The sequence below is a fragment of the Pogoniulus pusillus genome, chromosome 10 (assembly GCF_015220805.1).
Source record: "Pogoniulus pusillus isolate bPogPus1 chromosome 10, bPogPus1.pri, whole genome shotgun sequence".
Classification (NCBI taxonomy): Eukaryota; Metazoa; Chordata; class Aves; order Piciformes; family Lybiidae; genus Pogoniulus; species Pogoniulus pusillus.
In genome coordinates this window covers 1078950-1096496 of record NC_087273.1, presented here as the reverse complement: position 1 = coordinate 1096496, position 17547 = coordinate 1078950, and the positions used below count along the sequence as shown (strand labels likewise).

Below are 17547 nucleotides of genomic sequence, written 5' to 3'. Positions count from 1 at the left end.
AAACCCAACGCAAAGCAAACGCTCTTGGTAAAAGCACCACTACCGCCACCACGTCCTCAGCAGTCCCTGATGCTGTATCCCAAGCACCATTTTTGTGATGCAGTTTTGGTTGTCACCTGGTTAATTTAGCTCAGCACCAGCAGAGAAGTTCCCTCTCCAGCTAGGGAACGAAGTTTGCTGTCTGTTGTAAGAGCAGCTCTGCCACCGCAGCGACAGGGACCGGTACACCACAGGTTACACGGGAGACAAACCATCCAGCACCTCTGGAACTGGCTTTTCTGCATTAATCGTACTTCTGATTGCCCTTTAAAGGCTTGTTTGCTGCAAGGGCTCCTGACTTTCCCTGAGGGTTGTTACCCTCTGCTGGCGCTGCTGGCAGCTCCCCGGGCAGAGCAGTGCGGCGGCAGCGCCGCGCAGGAGAGCAGCACCCTTCTGTCGGGCTCTGCAACAGACTGCAGGGAGATTTGCTTCCGCAAGCTCCAATTATTGCAGCTACTGAAGCACAGCTCAGCAGGGTGCAGACAGAGCTGTAAGGCCAGGAATAAAAGAATTCCCGTTACACAGAATGAGCTGTTTCAGACGGGAAAGACTTTTAAGATCCAGTCCAACCATTCTCTAACTACCAAGGCTGGTGCTGAACCATGTCCCTCCATGCCACATCTCTGCCTCTTTGAAACACCTCCAGGGATGGGGATTCTGCCACCTCCCTGGGCAGCCTGTGCCAGGCTTAAAGAGCCCTTTCAAGTCATGAACTTTCTTCTCCTATCCAACCTAAACCTTCCCTGCTGCAACCTGAGGCCATTTACTCTTGTCCTGATACTTCTTGCTAGAGAGAAGAGACCAACCCCCACCTGGCTGCGACCTCCCCTCAGGGAGTGGTAGAGCAGCACTCTTCCATACTTGGTGAGTTTCATTCCTGGCAGGAAAAGCAGATGCTTTATCTCTGAACAGCTGCAGTCACAGAATGGTTAGGCTTGGAAGGAATCTTACATGTCATCTAGAAAGGCAGAACTCCTTGCAGGGAGCTGTAGAGAGCAATGAGGTCCCCCTCAGCCTCCTTTTCTCCAGGCTGAACAACCTCAGCTCCCCCTCCCCAGACCTTTCACTAACCTTGTTGCCGCTTCCCTGGGATACAATCAGGACATCATTTGCCACCTCAGAAGGCAGCTGTCTGACTCCCTTTGGAGCTGGCACTAGGCACAGCTCGGTACCTTTGGTGGCATTGCAAGCCTCCCTCTGCACACGGAAAGTGGGACAGTGCTGCAAGATGGGAGCTCAGGTACCGCCTGTTCTGCCAGGCAGTGCCAAGCTTTGCCCAGCTGAGTCCTGGGTATCTCCCAGGATGGAGACTGCAGCCTCTCCAGGCAGGCAAACCTCACTAACTAAATGTAAGCTGAGCCAGGACGTGGGGATGCAGGCACTCAAGGCAGAATTAACACCTCTATGTCCCCCAGACTGCTGTGAAGCAGAACACCTCTGCTGCTGGCCGGGGGAGCAGCTGCCAGCTCCAACCCCTCGCCACTTCAGTCATTAATTTTGGAGCTTTGTCCCATCCCTACCGTACAGAGTCTGCTGCCTTTCAACATTTCCAAGGCCACAGCAGCCTTTGCAATCTCAGAGTTTTACTTAATCTCTGCATTTGTGTGCTGCATGAAGCACTCCTGAGAATCACTCAGCAGACACCTTCTGGTGTTAGGGTTCCACAGAATGGACTTTTTCACCCACACTCTTCTTCATCATTAAAAAAAAAAAGGAATGCTTTAATGAAGTCTCTGAAGTTAATAGAGTTACAGTGACCTCTGAGCACTGGCAGAAGCTTTAGGGCAAGAAGAACTGATTTTAGTGTGGTGATCTCACCCTGCCCTTGGACTTCCAGAAATGGTAAGGACTGCCTGGGCTGCAGGGCTGCACATTTCTGCACTCACTCCAAAGTCCTTCCCAGTCTCCCAGCATGCTTGGAAAGCTCACAGGCACCTCTCCATCAGAAGCATCTTTGTGATGAAGCTTAGTGATACAGCAATTAAGGCAGTAGCAGGGTAACAAGATGATGCTGAGTAATTTCTGCTTATTGTTAGCTGCAGCTCTCACTGTCAGAACCCTGAGTGCACTCACACAGAACCACCCTCCGGAGAGCTTTCTCCGTCCCTTTCAGGAGTCGCTCTCTGCCCTTCCCTACAGAGCAGCTGTGTGCAGGAGGAGGCAACCCCACAGCCCTATGCACACAACTGCACAGCCTCGCTGACCAGGTGCAGTGAGCCAGGCTCCCTGAGAGGACAAGCTGCTGCCCAGCAGCTGAGCACTGCTGCTTCTACTCCTTCCTTTCGAATGCTGCCCGTTACAAACTGCACAGGAGCCAGCAGCCTGCTGCTCTGCTAAGGTAGCCTGGGTGAGACTGGGACTACTGTCACCTCCTGCTTTTCCCCCTGGACACAAAGCTGCTGCCTCACAACTAGTAAGAAAACCCACTGCCAGCCAGGTCTGGCCATTCCATTGCCACTGTACTCCCTCCTGCTCCCAATCCTATCAAAATCCCATGATGTGAGTTGATTATTACTCTGATGACTCAGGGAGTAAAACATCTCCCCAGGATGGCTTGCAGGGTGATCCTCAGAGGTACAGATGTCCTCTGGTGCCACCGTGGCAGCTGGGAATTCCTGGCTACTTGTGAAATCCTGATGCTAACCCAAGGAGTAAAACCCTTCCCAAAACTAGGGAAGATGAGGTAAGACCCCGGCAACGAGTCACACAGTAGTGGGGTTCTGCCTTCCTCCAACCTATTAATGCGAGGGAGAAGAGATCCAACTGTCCCACACTGAGCAAGATGACCCTGGGAGTAGCCTCCTCAGGCAGCTGGGAATCAATGACAGATTAGCAGCTGCTAGTGGACTTAAAGACCCCCATGCCACGGCCGCTCTTGTAGGGGCCACAGCAGGAGCAAGGACTGCATCACAGAGTGGCAGAATCCTGGATTGGAAGGGAACTCCAAAGGTCATCCAGTCCAACCCCCCTGCAGTCAGCAGGGAGATCCTCAACTAGATCAGGCTGCCCAGAGCCCTGTTGAGCCTCACCTTGAATATCTCCAGGGATGGGGCCTTAACTGCCTCTCTGGGCAACCTGTTTCAGTGCTCAGCCACAGCCATTGTAAAGAACATTCTCCTAACATCCAATCCAAATCTGCTCTGCTCTAATCTAGCCTCAGAGTAAACAGAAAATGCCTGCTGTGAGGATTCAAGCATGGGGACTAAAGCAGAGCTCTGAACAGCTCATCAGCTGCAGGACACAACTTTGCAGGAGTAAGTGTACCCAAAGGTGTCAGACACAGCCAAGAGGCTCATCTGGGGTTTCCTGTCTGTGGGATTAAGCACCTGCAGAGGCACACTTGCTTCCACCACATGCTTACCTCCACTGCAGCATGCCTTGCAAACCTGCCCCTCGAGGACCTGTGCCCTTCCTGCCATCAGCTTCTTCAGCAAGTCTAATCCTGGCACTCTCAGCCTATGGAAAGATCCACCTCAGCTATAAACTATTCCCTTCAGGAACCATAAAAAATTAATTATTCAGCAGCATGAGCCTTAAAGAATTTATTTCTGTTTGGCAGAAAACAGCAACGAGCAACTGACAGCGCCAAGACAAGAGGAGGCTTCACGTCGGGGTTTAATGTGGTGGCATCCAAACAAAGGCCTCTCAGCTCCCAGCCTGGTTACCCTCAGACAGATCAAGCCCAAACTGAGTTCTGTTCTGCAGACCACCTCACCAAACACCGCACTCACTGCAGGGCCCAGGGCCTGCCTGACGAGGAGCATCCCAATGCAGTGCAGCTGTCTGCTCACACGGTGCTGCTCACCCGCGCCCAAGTGCTCTGCATCCATCCCGCCCTGAAACACCCACGGCCAGCCACGGGCACAAGGCCAAAACCTCCATGCCCTGGGCAGGGAGGCTGTGGCTGCCCTTGCTGCACTGTGGCTCTGCACAATCACAGAATTAACCACGTTGGAAGAGACCTCTAGGATGATCCAGTACAACCTATCACCTTACCCTTCTAATTAACTAACCCATGGCACTAAGTGCCTCATCCAGCCTCCTTTTACACACCTCCAGGGATGGGGACTCCACCAGCTCCCTGGGCAGCCCATTCCAATGCCAATCACTCTTTCCTGAAGGATTTCTTCCTAGTGTCCAGTCTAAACCTGCCCTGGTGCGGTGCTGCTTCATGGAACAGTGCTCACAGGGCAGCCACAACAGCACAGTCCCTGCTAGCAGCACCTACACTGATGCCACTGCAGCCTTTGCTGCTCCCAGGAGACACCCAGGCTGGGCTCCCTCCACAGCAGCAAGCATCAGTGGCAATGAGCTCCCCTCCATCGCCTCGTGCCGCGGCAGAGCTCGGGCACGCTGGGTAACCAGAATGGTGCTGTCAGCCATCACCTGCTGCTCCCCCACAGCACCATGCAAATAAAGAGCATTTCTGCTCTTGGAAAACACCTCTAAGCTCATCAAGTCCTACCATCAACCCAACACCATCATGCCCACTAAACTGTGCCCTGAAGCACCACATCCACACATTCCTTGAACACCTCCAGGGACGTCACTGCCCTGGGCAGCCTGTTCCAGTCCCTGACCACTCTGGCAGCAAAGAAGTTGTTCTTAACATCCAACCTGCACCTGCAACTTGAAGCCACTTCCTCTTGTCCCATCACTACTTACTTGAGAGAAGAGACCAACACCCGTGGTCATCACTGCAACCTCCTTTCAGGGAGCTGTGGAGAGCAACGAGGTCTCCCCTCAGCCTCCTCCTCTCCAGACTAAGCAGTCCCTCAGCTGCCCTTCAGAAGAGCAGGGCAGGCTGCAGGCAGAGTCCTGCAGCCCGGTGCAAGTGTGCACACACATGAGCAAAACCCTGTATGCTTAGGGGAGCTTTTGAGCTCTTGTGCTTGGGTTGTGCTTTTGGCACTTGGGAGGCTTTATTGATCATTAAATAAAGTTGCTGATTTTCTGAAACACTCAGAGTCTCTGTCTGGGCTTCTCCAAAATGTCTTTTTTTCCCTCACCTCAACACTTTTCTACCTACACATACGTCCTCTGATTAGCTAAACGACTTATTAAAGCCACTTTGTTTGGGTTTTTGCCTTCTTCACCTTACACAATCCAAACAGACTGTAAGTTAATATTCCCACGGGCACCACTTCACAGAGTCCTCACAAAGACTACTGAAAAATCGATGAAAGCAGGTGTGAAGGTGCAGAGGAGCAGCAGGGGGTTACTGTTTCTCACTGCACTCAGGTAAAGTGAACTCCACGAACAACGAGAAGGCTCCGCTCTGCCCTGCTCTGCCGGAAGGGCTGGGAGCAGCAGGAGGGCTGAAGGAGCACGAATCCTGTCCCAGCTGCAAACCCAGTGCTGTGGCAGCTCCGGTTACACAGCTCAGCACCAGATGTATTCTGAGCCTCTAGAGTTATAATGGAGTAAGTTAAAAATCCAAAGAGTGTTCACCCTATGCTAAGGAACCGAGGAGAAAACAGGCAGATACTTTGGCAGAGGGAGAAACGCAGGAGCAGGCAAGGGGAGAAGGAAGAGCAATCCTCACTTCTCCAAATTATTACCACCACTCCAGACTGATTCTGATGGATTTTGCCAAAGCAAAACCAAACCACACCCAAACACGGAAATAAAAACCAGTTTTAAAGAGACCACACCAAGGCCCACAGCTGCCCAGGTCTGCATCCCGCACCGCCGAGAGGCAGCGCTGCTGTGCAGCCCACCAGCCGCAGCGCGGCCAAGGGGACCTGCTCTTGCAAGGCCTTGGTAACAAAGAGCTCTACCACGGGAGAGAAGTGAAAACAGCACAGTGAAAGATGAAACCCGAGCCGGGAGCAGCCTGCTTCCAGGGGCGAGCTCAGCCGCCGACGCTTAGCGCCGTGCTTGGGCAGATGCCCGCGGGACGGGTCGGTGAGCGCCAGCCTGTCAGCCCCTCGCTGCGAGCTCACCGGCGCCGCCCGGCCGGAGGGGAGCAGAAGGGTTTGTGATGCTGTCCCGGGGTTCAGATGTGAGCATCTTATCACCCATCCCCTTTCTTTCCACCTAAAACGCTACGACTTCCTTTGCCGGCAGCGAGCGAGCCAAACCCGACCCCCGAAGACCGCGCTGCTACTGCCGCGCTAATAATGCTCTCCCTGCCTCCCACTAAGGTTTGCGACGTTTTAATGAACAACAGAACAATATCTGAAGCAGTAATTCCATGTGTACATCCTGCAAACAGAGCCCAGGCCCTTAGGCAGAGCTGACCTGGAGTGCGTTGTGCTGTTACGGTCTGTACAAAGCTCAGCGCTGAGCACAAAGCAGCAGATTCCTCTGCGGGCTCTGAAAACACCGGCGGGAGGTTTCACCTGCACCCAAGTTACGTCCCTGCCCACCCAGGGTGCTAAAGAACAGTTTGCCGCTTTGCTGCACTTCACCAGTTCTTACTGGGCGGCGATCAGCTTCTGCTGCTGGGCTCCAGCCTCTGCCCCCCACGGGAGCCCTACCTCTTGTCCCCAGACGTGACTCCAGGTCGCTCTCGCTGCCCCCGCAAGTCTCCTGCCGCTTGCTGCGCCCTGCTGCACCTTCAGAGCAGGCGTGCGGCAGCGCTGCTGGCCCCGGGCAAAGAGCTGGTGCCCAGGGCACTCTCAGGGGGCAGTGGGGAAAAACCGTCAGCTGGGTTACTAGTCCCCCCTGCAGGGACTCCAGGCTGTCACAGAGAACATGGAATGCACCCCTGCAGCTCCAAGGCATCTGGAGAGAGAAGTCTCTGCACTTACCACGTCACTGGCTAGAAGTGGCTTGCTCCCAACTCGACAGCTCAGCAGCACAGATACCGCTTCAGAAATCATGAGCTAGTCCCACATACTGCCACCAGCCTTCAAAGTCACTGTGGGCCGAGACACCAAGCACCTGGGTGTTTCGGGACCAAACTTTTAGCTGCCCACGCCACACATCCTGTCGCCCCCCTGACAGTGTCAAATGTAGAAATGACCTAACAAAACAGTCAAACTTACACTCGAGAAGCTCAAAAGAAGCTTACAACACCCAAGATGGCTCCAAAGTGTTATCACATCTTTTGAAGTCACTGTTATTGTGATCCCAGCTGTAAAAGACCATCAAACGAACCCAACATCCATTAGCACATCAGGCAGGTTGGAGACACCAATCCAGCACCCTTCCCCAGAGGTGACCCAGGGGATGCTGCGCACGGTGTCTAACTCGGGGTCACGGCTAACATCACCTCTGCTGAGCAGTCTCTGACCCCACTGATAGCTCTGGTGGCCTTCAGCAGATCACTGGAGGAACACACTGTCATTTAGCACAGGAGCAGGCAGTAGGACCCAGCCCTTAATGGCTTTTCTTTTCTTATTCTTATCCTGAAGTCCATCCAACAGCTTCCCTCAGCTGTTCCTCTAAGCAAAGGTCACCTTTTGCTCCCTGATAGTTAACACAGTTAAGGACTACTGGTTTACCTTGGTGAAGAGGTATGGCTTAACTTGTCTGCACTCCCTGAGGAGTTATACTTACATCATGCATGGAGTCAAGAAGTTTAGTCAGTTGGTAGAATCTCTGCCAGCTTTGCCCAGAGTTACTTGGACATTTAGTTACCATCTTCTTTAGTTCTTTAATGTAATTTGCCCTCATTTCTTCAAATGCAGCTTGGCTTTTGAGACCATCCTTGGGAACTGCCATTGAAAAGACAGTCTTGTATTAGTATTAACTGCATTGCTTACTCTTTTGATGTGCATACTTTCAAAGTCACACTAGTTAATGGCTGTCAAAATTAAACCTTTCAGTGAGGCCCAGAATGTTTACAGACATTGGTAAGGAATCAAGATCAGCACAACAGATTTTCACCTGATTCAAGCATCCCCTCCAGACCTGCCACTGAAGAGGCTGTGGCAGAGGACAAGATAACATCTCAGCAATATGACACATGCCAACCTCATGCTGAAACTGGTTTTAGTACAACCCAACCACACACAAAAAGGCAGATGGATCAAGGAAGGGTTTTTTTTCTTTACAAGTTGAAGATGTGATTTATCATCCTTGAATGACTGTCCACACTTGGCAGAGCAGGGGAAGGGAGAGAACTGCAGCAGTAATCATGCCCTCATCTCTGAATGTTAGTATAGAGCCATCATTCTGCATCCAACAGAAGACTCTCTTCCCAAGAGGCATCCTGACCACGACATAGCGCTGGCAAGCATTCCTAGTGTCCTAGCAAAGTTCCCATCTGCCACAGGGATCATTTCACAAGTGGGCTAGAAGTAGAGAATCTTGATGGTTTTCACTGGGACTGGTACCAGCAAGGCTAATTACAACACCAAATGCACTCTTTCTTTAGACTGCAACTCCTCTGGCACTCCAGCACATTCTGCCCCAAGCAGGAATCCCTTGCAGGACCAGACCTCTAGGAAGAGCCCAAAGAGGTTACTAACAAAATCACACAAAATGTTCTGCTCTTTTCATACCTGGCCTTAACCACCCCATGGTTTTCTACTCTGCATCTCTTAATGCTAGCCCACAGAAGGAAGGGACTACACTGCAGAGAAACGAGTTTATTTTCTGTGGAAGCCAAAAAGCTGCATCAGAGTAAGCCAACTGGCAAGTTACTGATTGAAAAAGGAAAGAAAAAAGGTGAATTTCCAATTTAGCTTCTCTTCCTATCTTGTCAGCAGTTGCTTTGGTCTCTGAAACCCTGTGGACTGCCTTCTGTCCCACTGCAGCCACAGGCTAAGCACCTAACCACTGCCCAGTTGGCTCCAGGGGAGAAGCTTTCAGCAGAAAGCACTGGCTGTCTTCTGCCACCAGCACCCACCAGAGCAAGCTAGCAATGGAAAACAAGGAGGAGCTCTGCCAGCACATGAGCAGCAAGGACTTGCAACCATCAGGCGCTGGAAGGGGGCACAAGGAGGAATCTTTAGAGAAAGCCTAGGAGGTAACACATTAACATGCCTACTATTCAGCAAATATCACCTGTTCTACAAACATCACATTTCATCCTTCACTGCTGGGTGCCAAGTCTTAGTCAGCTGACAGGCAGCAGCAGCTCTCTGGAACAGATGTACGGATTCAGCTCAAGCTGAATGAACAGAGAGGCATCAACCCAGCTGAGGAAAGCCACCAGGCCACACTGTGGCCCATCCACCAAATGCAAGGGCTTTCCAGCTCCTAAAGACTGCTAGAGCCACTCTTTCTTGGTCTACTACTATATATATCTTACTGTTCTGCATGAAAATTATTATACCATCACCCCAGCTGGATGATTAAAAAAGAAAGACCACAAATAAAGAGAGCTCAAGCAAAACATGAAATTCTGGAGCTCTGCCCAGTGTCTCTGATTTTACTTATTAAACACAGCACTGCTCTTGGCAAGCTCCCAGAACCTATGGTCTGCATAAAGCAAGAAAACAATTGACTTGTAATGTGTGGTTTCTTCCACATGTCAATGGAGTGAAGCTTCCTTGATGTGGTCATCATGAAGGTTCCTGAATAACTTGTATGCTGCTCATCACACGACTCAGTAAGAGCTTCCAAAGGAAAGCAAACCTGCAGTTTCCCAGAAGGTTCTATCAAGGTGCAATCATTCCAACCAGGTTTGCTGCCTTCACATGACACCTTCTGGGTTTTACCACTGTCTGCATTTCCATTTTGCTTTCCTCTTCACCCCAAACATCCTGGATTCTCCCCACACCAACTATCTGGACTAGATTTTCTAGTGATGGTGGTACTGAGCTAGCTGAAGTTAACTGGCCAGGCTGGCCTTGCCCAGCAGCGTCTAGCAGTAGCTCTCAGCTGACACTCTCAGGAGGCTAGAAAAACAAATACCTGGCTTAAAGAACTTTGACTAGGTTTTAAAAACACCTCTAGGCTGGTTTTCTAAAGATTCTCCCCCTTCAGGGCTGATTAAAAGCAGCAGAGCCAGATCTCCAGTCCAATGTTCTCTCGAGCACTTTGGGAGCTAGACCCCTGTGAGCACAGCCATGTTAAGCACCTGCTAGCTGCCTCTGGAAAGATCATGAGTGACCACCTTGGAAGAAGCCCATCTATCCCACAGGGCTACCCAGCAAGGTATCAGCTCTCCACAGACCCAGTGTCACCAGCAGACTATCTGCTCAAACCCTGGGTGGAGCAGGACCCGGGGGTCAGCCCCTGTGGGCTGGGACACTCTTCAATCTGTGCCCGTCACAGCGAGCTGGAAGGGCTTTAGTGGGAGAGAAGGCGACAGCCAAGCCCAAAAGCTTTACAGCCCCAAATGGTTCCTGTTAGCAGATCCAAATTTCCTCCAGCCAGGACAGGGACTGTAGCTCCACATCCTCCTTCAAAGGCAAGCACTGCAACTACAGAGCTACCCACTGGCTGGGACGGGCAAGGTCTGAGCAAAAAGCAGCACAGACGAAGTGTCCACCCCAGCACCCTGCCTGAAGGGGCTGCCACTCACCAGTGCTGTTCTGGGACAGGAGACTGGCAGTATTTTCAGTAAGACAAGATGAAAGATCTCCTAAATACCACACAGAGCTGTGACAAACACCAAGATGGAATTGCGTGTCCTCAGAAAACTCGAGTGTGGCAGTGCAGTGCAGAGTAACACAAGCACTGCTGCATATTCATGGCTCAGAGCGCTGCAGAAGGCCTTGCTCCCCATTCCCCACTCACCTGGCCTGGGAACCAGACACTCTGCAGCTTGGAGGTGGCATGAAGTCAGCCAAACTAGTGGGTTTGAATGTTCAACGGGAAATTCTTCCCAGACCCCACAGCTGTGGCACTTTCTTGGCACATCTGACCAGAGTGCTTCCTGTACAGAGGGAGTGGGGGCAAAGCCCCTGGTCCAGCCACTGCTGTCCACTCAGTGAACATGACACATTCAAACTGCAAAGCCACTTACACTGCTAAGAGAGAGTAAGATGCCCTCTAGAACCCTGAGACACAAACCCAGGCTGATTCCTGTGGCCCTGCTGCAAACAGGTTTTGGCTCTTTTGTCATGTTAATCACCTCTGTGTGAGCTGGAACATCCCCACGCAGCCACCAATCTAACCTACCTGTGCTCAAGAGCAGCAAAACTTTCATGATAGTGTACTCCTCGAAGCTGAGCTGCAGGCGAACGAACTGCAGGCTGATCTGGTGCATGCCCTGGCACAGCTCAAACATGGCAGACTGGCGCATCCGCTCCCTGCAATGACAAACAAACCAAACCCAGAGGATGAGCAACGTGCACAGGGCAGCTCACACGTGAGGCAAGCGAGGTGTGACCTGGAAACCAAGCACTGATCAGGCAGAGGTCAGCAAGAGACACAGCAGCTGCAAAGTTCAGGTTAGGTGAGGGAGCTGCAGACTATGAAGCTGGAGACCTGCCAGCCCACAGGGCTGCCTGCTCCTCGTGCTCCCAGGCTGGCAGCAAAAGCCCCTGCCTGGGAGCTCCAGAGGAGCTGGGCATGACCCTGCTCAACTCCTACACATCCACAGTGGATGGCTGAGCTCACCTCACTGCCCAGCAGGCCACAGGTGGCATTAACATCCACCTCCTGGAAGGAGCAGAAACAAGTAACTCTAATGTTAACATTGCCAGTGAGCAGAAGCCTCTCCCAGCTGGTCAGTGAGGTCTCGAGGGCAGAATCACACAATGGCTCAGGTTGGAAGAGACCTGTAAAGCTCATCTAGTCCAATCTCTCTGCAATAAGCCCTGTACAACTTGACATGGAATGGTTCCAGGGCTGGGGCATCTACCACCTCACTGGGCAACCTGGGACAGTGTCTCATCACCCTCATTGTAAATTTCCCTTCCATCTAGTCTAAATCTCTCTCCTATAGTTTAAACCATCGCTCCTTGCCCTGTCACAGCAGGCCTTAATGAATAGATTGTCCTCATCTTTCTCCTAGTGCTCCTTTAAGTACTGAAAGGCCACAGTAAGGTCTCCCTGGAGCCTCCTCCAGGCTGAACAACCCAAGCTCTCTCAACCTGTGCTCAAGGCAGAGGTGCTGCAGCCACTGGATCGCTTTTGTGCCCTCCTCTGGACCTCTCTAATGGTTCCATGTCCTTCTTGTGCTGGGGGCTCCAGGGCTGGCCCCAGTGTTGCAGGTGAGGTCTCAGCAGAGTTCAGCAGAGGAATTGCATCCCTTCCCTCCACCTGCTGGCCACGCTGCTGGGGATGCAGCCCAGGGCAGGGTTGCCTTCTGGGCTGAGAGCACACATTGCTGGCTCACCTCCAGCTTTTCATCCAGCACAGTCTAAGACAGTTAGAAATAAAGGAGTGTGTAGAACAAGACCACCTTACGTTACTTGAGCTCTTTCCTGCTCAACTGTAAAATAAGAATCATGACACATGACTTGCATGCACTTAAAGGGAAAAAAAGAGAGTAGATGTTGGCATATTGAGCTTCAGGCCTCTCCCTCCTCTCTGAGGCAACTCCAGGGTAAGTTACCCTGCAGGACTAGTCAGGATTTTGCTGTACTTCCACAGCCCCTCTCCCAGACCACTGCTTCAGTCGGTGATTCTGATCTCTCTGTGTGTCTTTAGGCAAGGTGCTGTGACTGCTCAGCGACCACCGCTGCTTGCCACTGCCGCTGCTGTGTTTTACTTGCTCGACAACAATGCTCTATCCTTCTCCAGACATTTTTTTTCTCCCCACATAATCGGGGAATTGGCTGAAGTTCAGCTAATTATTTTAACCAAGCAGCTGCCTTTTCAAATCTCCAAACTGGCTGGCGAGAGAGCAGAGTCATACTGTGTGCAAACAAAGACTGACGTCATCTTCCTGCAGTTTTATTTCACTACTGCCAGAGCAGATTTTATTTTCCTCCTTAATACTAATAAAGTGGACTCCCCATTGTTATATGGGCTCTGCACTTTTCCCCTGCTCCACCCTCTTCTTGAAACCAAGAACTTGCAGCTCTCATTTTTTTTTAGTGTCATCGTAGTAGTAGCTCCACGTTCAGTTATTTTTGTTGCGCGCTGGGGAGGGCAGGGAAGAGAAGGCAGAAGAAAATAGTGTCTGAGGGCTTTGGGCAGCGATTGAAATAGCATTTGGCCTTCTGCTGGAGCAGAGGAGGCTCCAGTGCTGGGTGCAGGCAGGCAGGAGCACTCGGGCCCGCAGAGGACCTGCAGGCGCCACTTGCACACCCAGCGCCGGTCACGTGCAGTGAACGCGCAGTGACCCTGGCTATGGGACTGCCGAAGCACAGGAGGCCTTGCAGCGTTCAGCAATGTCAGATGCACACAGATGGCCACTGCTGGAGCTGCTGTGCCCAGGGTCCTGCTCCAGTCCTGCGTCTGCTCGGACACAGTGGCCACCGACCAAGGCTTGCGGCCAAGCCGGCACAGCAGCCCCTGGATCTCTGCGGGCGTTTGGGTGTTCCTTAAGCGGAGATTGGACAGAGCACCAGGGATGGGGGCTTCTCCAGCTCTGGCCACTGCATGACTTGCCCTGCCCTTCTTTGGGGGCATCATCCTATAGCAGATCAAGGTTCTCCTACATGACAGGTTGCTGTTCCCATAGACCAAACAGCTGCAGGAACTTCTGAGCTGACCCAGATACAGCTGGGCAAAAAAGATCACAAAAGAGCTCCCCTTTAAGAGTGATCTCCCTCCTGCTGCTGCTGCTCCACTCTCCTCCTAGACTTGCCAAATCCAGGTCTAGGACACAGATAATGGTGGTTCCGAACCTCTCCCCAAAGGCTCAGCAGGATACATAATATGGAAGTTGAAAGGGACTTTAGTATTCTGAAAGGTACATTTTAAGGTATCTCTCCAATTGCTCAAAACCTGCAGCTCTCAAACCAGGCACACCAGCACTTGTGCAGGACACCAAAGCATGTGTCTCCAGCCTCAGAACATAAAGCAGCTGCCACCACCCCTGCCTGCCTTTGACCTTCACAGGCACAGGAAGCACCAGACAGACCTTTTATCCGGTACCACAGACCACACAGCAAATAGAACTACACATTTTGAGGTTTTGCCTCGGGTTTCTTCTGCTTTCCCTGACCAGCAACAGCAAAACATTCTGTGACAGCTAACCTAGAAGCATCTTGACTCAAAACCTGCTCTTTGTTCACTTTGCATTGTGGTTTTTTACGACATTTTAACCTTTATCTTCCATTTTCCTTTGTATTTGTCTTGCTTTATATACGATTGCCTAAGTAGAAGAACTTCTGTGGAAATCAGGAATTTTTCCAGTTGGTTTTGCTGCTTTTATTTTCCTTCCCAACTCTCTTGTAACTACTTTTGCAAATCCTCATCTCTTATTTACCTTCCAGGAAAACCTGATGGTGTTGTTTGTAGCAAGATGAAATCCTGCACAGGAGCAGTTACTAAGTAGTTTATTTAACATACAGCAAACCTGTCATTTCAAGTCAGGTTCCCTCCTTGAAAAGTCAACTCACTGTGAGAATAACATCAACAGCAACAAAACCAAACAGAAGTGAAGACAGGCATATATTGAGCAACGCAGGCCACACAGAAATCAGGGCACGGCAACAAACTTACTTCTTCCTTAGCAAATGCCTCATCTAAGAATAAACACCACTGAGTCATGACAAATGTCATCACCACCACGGAGGAGAATTAAGATGACCTTCCATGTGGCCTTTCCTCAGAAAGTGAAAAGAAAGCAAGGGAGAGAAAAAAAAAGAGAGGGAGAGAAAAGAGAGGGAGAGAAAAGAGAGGGAGAGAAAAGAGAGGGAGAGAAAAGAGAGGGAGAGAAAAGAGGGGGAGAGAAAAGAGGGGGAGAGAAAAGAGAGGGAGAGAAAAGAGAGGGAGAGAAAAGAGAGGGAGAGAAAAGAGAGGAGGAAAAAGGATGAGGAAATAGGATGAAAAATTAAGAAAAGAGAGGAAGAAAAAAAAGAGGAAGAAGAGAAAAGAGAAAGAAAAAAGAAAGAAAAATAAAGATAAAAATAAAAAAAAAGAAGAAAGGAAAGAAAAAAGGCACAAGAGAAGGGAAAGAAAAAAGCAAATGGAGAAAATGGGGGGGAAAGGCAAAAAAAAAAGGAAAGGAAAAAATGTACTGTACAAGGGAAAGGAATGGCAAAAGGCACAAGGGAAAGGAATGGCAAAAGGCACAAGGGAAAGGAATGGCAAAAGGCACAAGGGAAAGGAATGGCAAAAGGCACAAGGGAAAGGAATGGCAAAAGGCACAAGGGAAAGGAATGGCAAAAGGCACAAGGGAAAGGAAAGAGGCAAAGAAAAAAAAGAATGGAAAAGAGGGGGGAGAAAGGAAAGGAAAAAGACAACAGGCAGCAAAGGCCAACCGGTTCCCCAGCACACAAGCCTGCCTCCATGGGCGCTGCCGAACGGGAAGAGCTGAGTCTAGGGCACAGCTGCCTATGGGGACCCTTCAGCAAGAGTACGTTTCAGTAACAAAAGGTGCGGAGCCAAAGCTCCGAGTCCGCTGCGCGGATTCGCTTTCCAAAGTGGTGTCATTAGCTCAGTTTAGCTTAATCCTCCTCCATAATAATACGCTTTAAACTTTACACCTTAAGTTAATCCATCTTAAGTTCCCCAGTGTCCTACAGGCTTGCTGTAATGCCTGGCTCGCATCCTGCCTGACCTTCCCTGCCGCGCTGGGGGCAGCCGAAGCCACTGCCAGCCCATCGCAAGCCCACTGCCAGCCCACCGCCCCCAGCCCCGCTCTGCCCAGCCGCTGCCTGCTGCCGCTGAGCCTCTTCGGCCACCTGGGCACCGAGCTGCCCGCTGGAAGCTGCGGCTGCTCTCCCCTCCTTTCCTGCGGGAGGACGAGGTGGGTCCCGAAGGGACCGAGGTTCTCACAGCAAGAACAGAACAAGCCTACTGCTGCAACGACAACTGCCTCCTTCCCCAGGGAGTGCTCTACTTCCGCAGCTCCACCGTCAGCGACGGTGGGAGCAGAGCAGCTCTCCCCAGCACAAACCTGAACCTACTCTTGTGAGGCGGTCGAGCAGCACTGGGAACACCACACACCCTTCTGCTCAGTGGGCTGAGCTCAGACACCTGCTTCCCCATCTTGAAGCCATTAGAAAGGCAACCAAAGTCAGCAGTACTGGAGCAGCATCATTAAGTTATTGCACTGATCAAAACCCAAGCCAAAATACATGCAGAATTCAAGCAAAATTCAATTATGACTTTTCATCCAGCCTTTATTTTTCTCTTATTCAGCACTTTGCCTTCTCTGCTCACTTTGCAAGCCACAGCAGAAAGAGAAAAACATACTCCCCTTCAGCATGCTGCCTTCAGCTCTCAGAGCTCTGCAGCCATCTCCTTCCAGGAAGGGAAAAAAAAATCACTGCTACCTTGCGTCAGTGGCAACTGCAGGCACACAGTCCTGCTGAAATTAATGGCAGTTTTGTCACCAGTTTCTGCTGGAGAGAAATTTGGGTCATGCCCATTTTTCCTTTCACTTGTCAGTAAGCCAGCAGAAATACATACCCCATCTTCAGCACCACCAGCGACCTCCTCCTCCTCCTCCTGATATGGCAGCAGATGCTCTTCCTAAGTAGTACGGGATAAAGAACTCAGTTCTTACCCTGCACTTGGTTAAAACACCATGGATAAACCAGGCTGGGAATTAGGTGGCTTATCCAGAGAAGTGTTAGCCCAGAGGTAGCATAAAGGTGACGGCCTCAGATGACCACCCTGCTGCCTACACAGGCGATTGTGGAGCTCAGCCAGATTGCAACACGGAATCATTTTGGTTGGAAAAGACCTTTGAGGTTGAGTCCAACCATTCTCTAACTCTCCCAAGGCTGGTGCTAAAGCACGTCCCTCAGCACCACAGCTGATACGTGGGGACAACACAAGTCCCCGGCTGCCTGCTCAGTTGTGGTGCTGGAAAACACTGTCCTTGTACCAGGCCCAAGGGATAAAAGCAGAGCAGTGACCCCCCGAGTGCCATTGCCTCGGCTCCCAGTGGCAGTCCAGGTTTCCAGCACGCTCCTGCCTCCCAGGCCATTTTGGCTGATACCACTGAGCTGCCTGATGCAGCTACTGTCCATGTACATGCTTCTCCCGAGAGAGAAAGGCAGGTTCCAGCTGCTTTGTCTTCAAGCAAAGCTGCAAGATCTGCCAACAAATCTCACACCATCTCCTCCTGCTGCCCCCAGATCCCCCTGCCCTAGCAGACTTCAGCCACTACTGACAAAAGTCTGGGGAAAAAAACAAAGTGGGAAACCCCCCCAACCTGTGCCCTGCTACTGTGACAGAGCAGCCATGCCTTGGCATTAATGTCTAGTCTGAAAAGGAGATATTTTATGGTGAGATCTTCCTGCAGCAGCAGGGAATTGGCTCAGGGGTCCTAGAGATGCCTCCTGCTGCTGTGGTCCCTGCAGGAACCTGACATGTAACAGGAAAAATCTGTTTCTTGCAAGGAAGCACAGTATGCAGAGCAGACAGATTTCCCCTCTGAAAGTTGCTGAAACTATTTCAGTTATGACCTCCTCCATCAACCCTGCCACAAGAATCTGAAGCCCATCCTCACCAGTGAGGCAGAGATGTGCTGCTGAAGGCTCTGGCCTTGGGAGAGTTAGAGAATGGTTGGACTGGATGACCTTAAAGGCCTTT

General features: G+C 51.2%; 1 protein-coding gene across 1 annotated transcript in view; it reads right to left on the bottom strand.

Annotated features, from left to right (window-relative positions):
• NR3C2 (nuclear receptor subfamily 3 group C member 2) overlaps positions 1 to 17547 on the bottom strand; it is a 219927-nt gene that overhangs the window by 2702 nt on the left and 199678 nt on the right. Inside the window, exons 6-7 of the mRNA XM_064149444.1 lie at positions 11062 to 11192; positions 7546 to 7703 (exon numbers count right to left, since the gene is read on the bottom strand). Coding sequence (XP_064005514.1) covers positions 7546 to 7703; positions 11062 to 11192 — 289 coding nt within the window. The remainder of the gene's footprint in view (positions 1 to 7545; positions 7704 to 11061; positions 11193 to 17547) is intronic.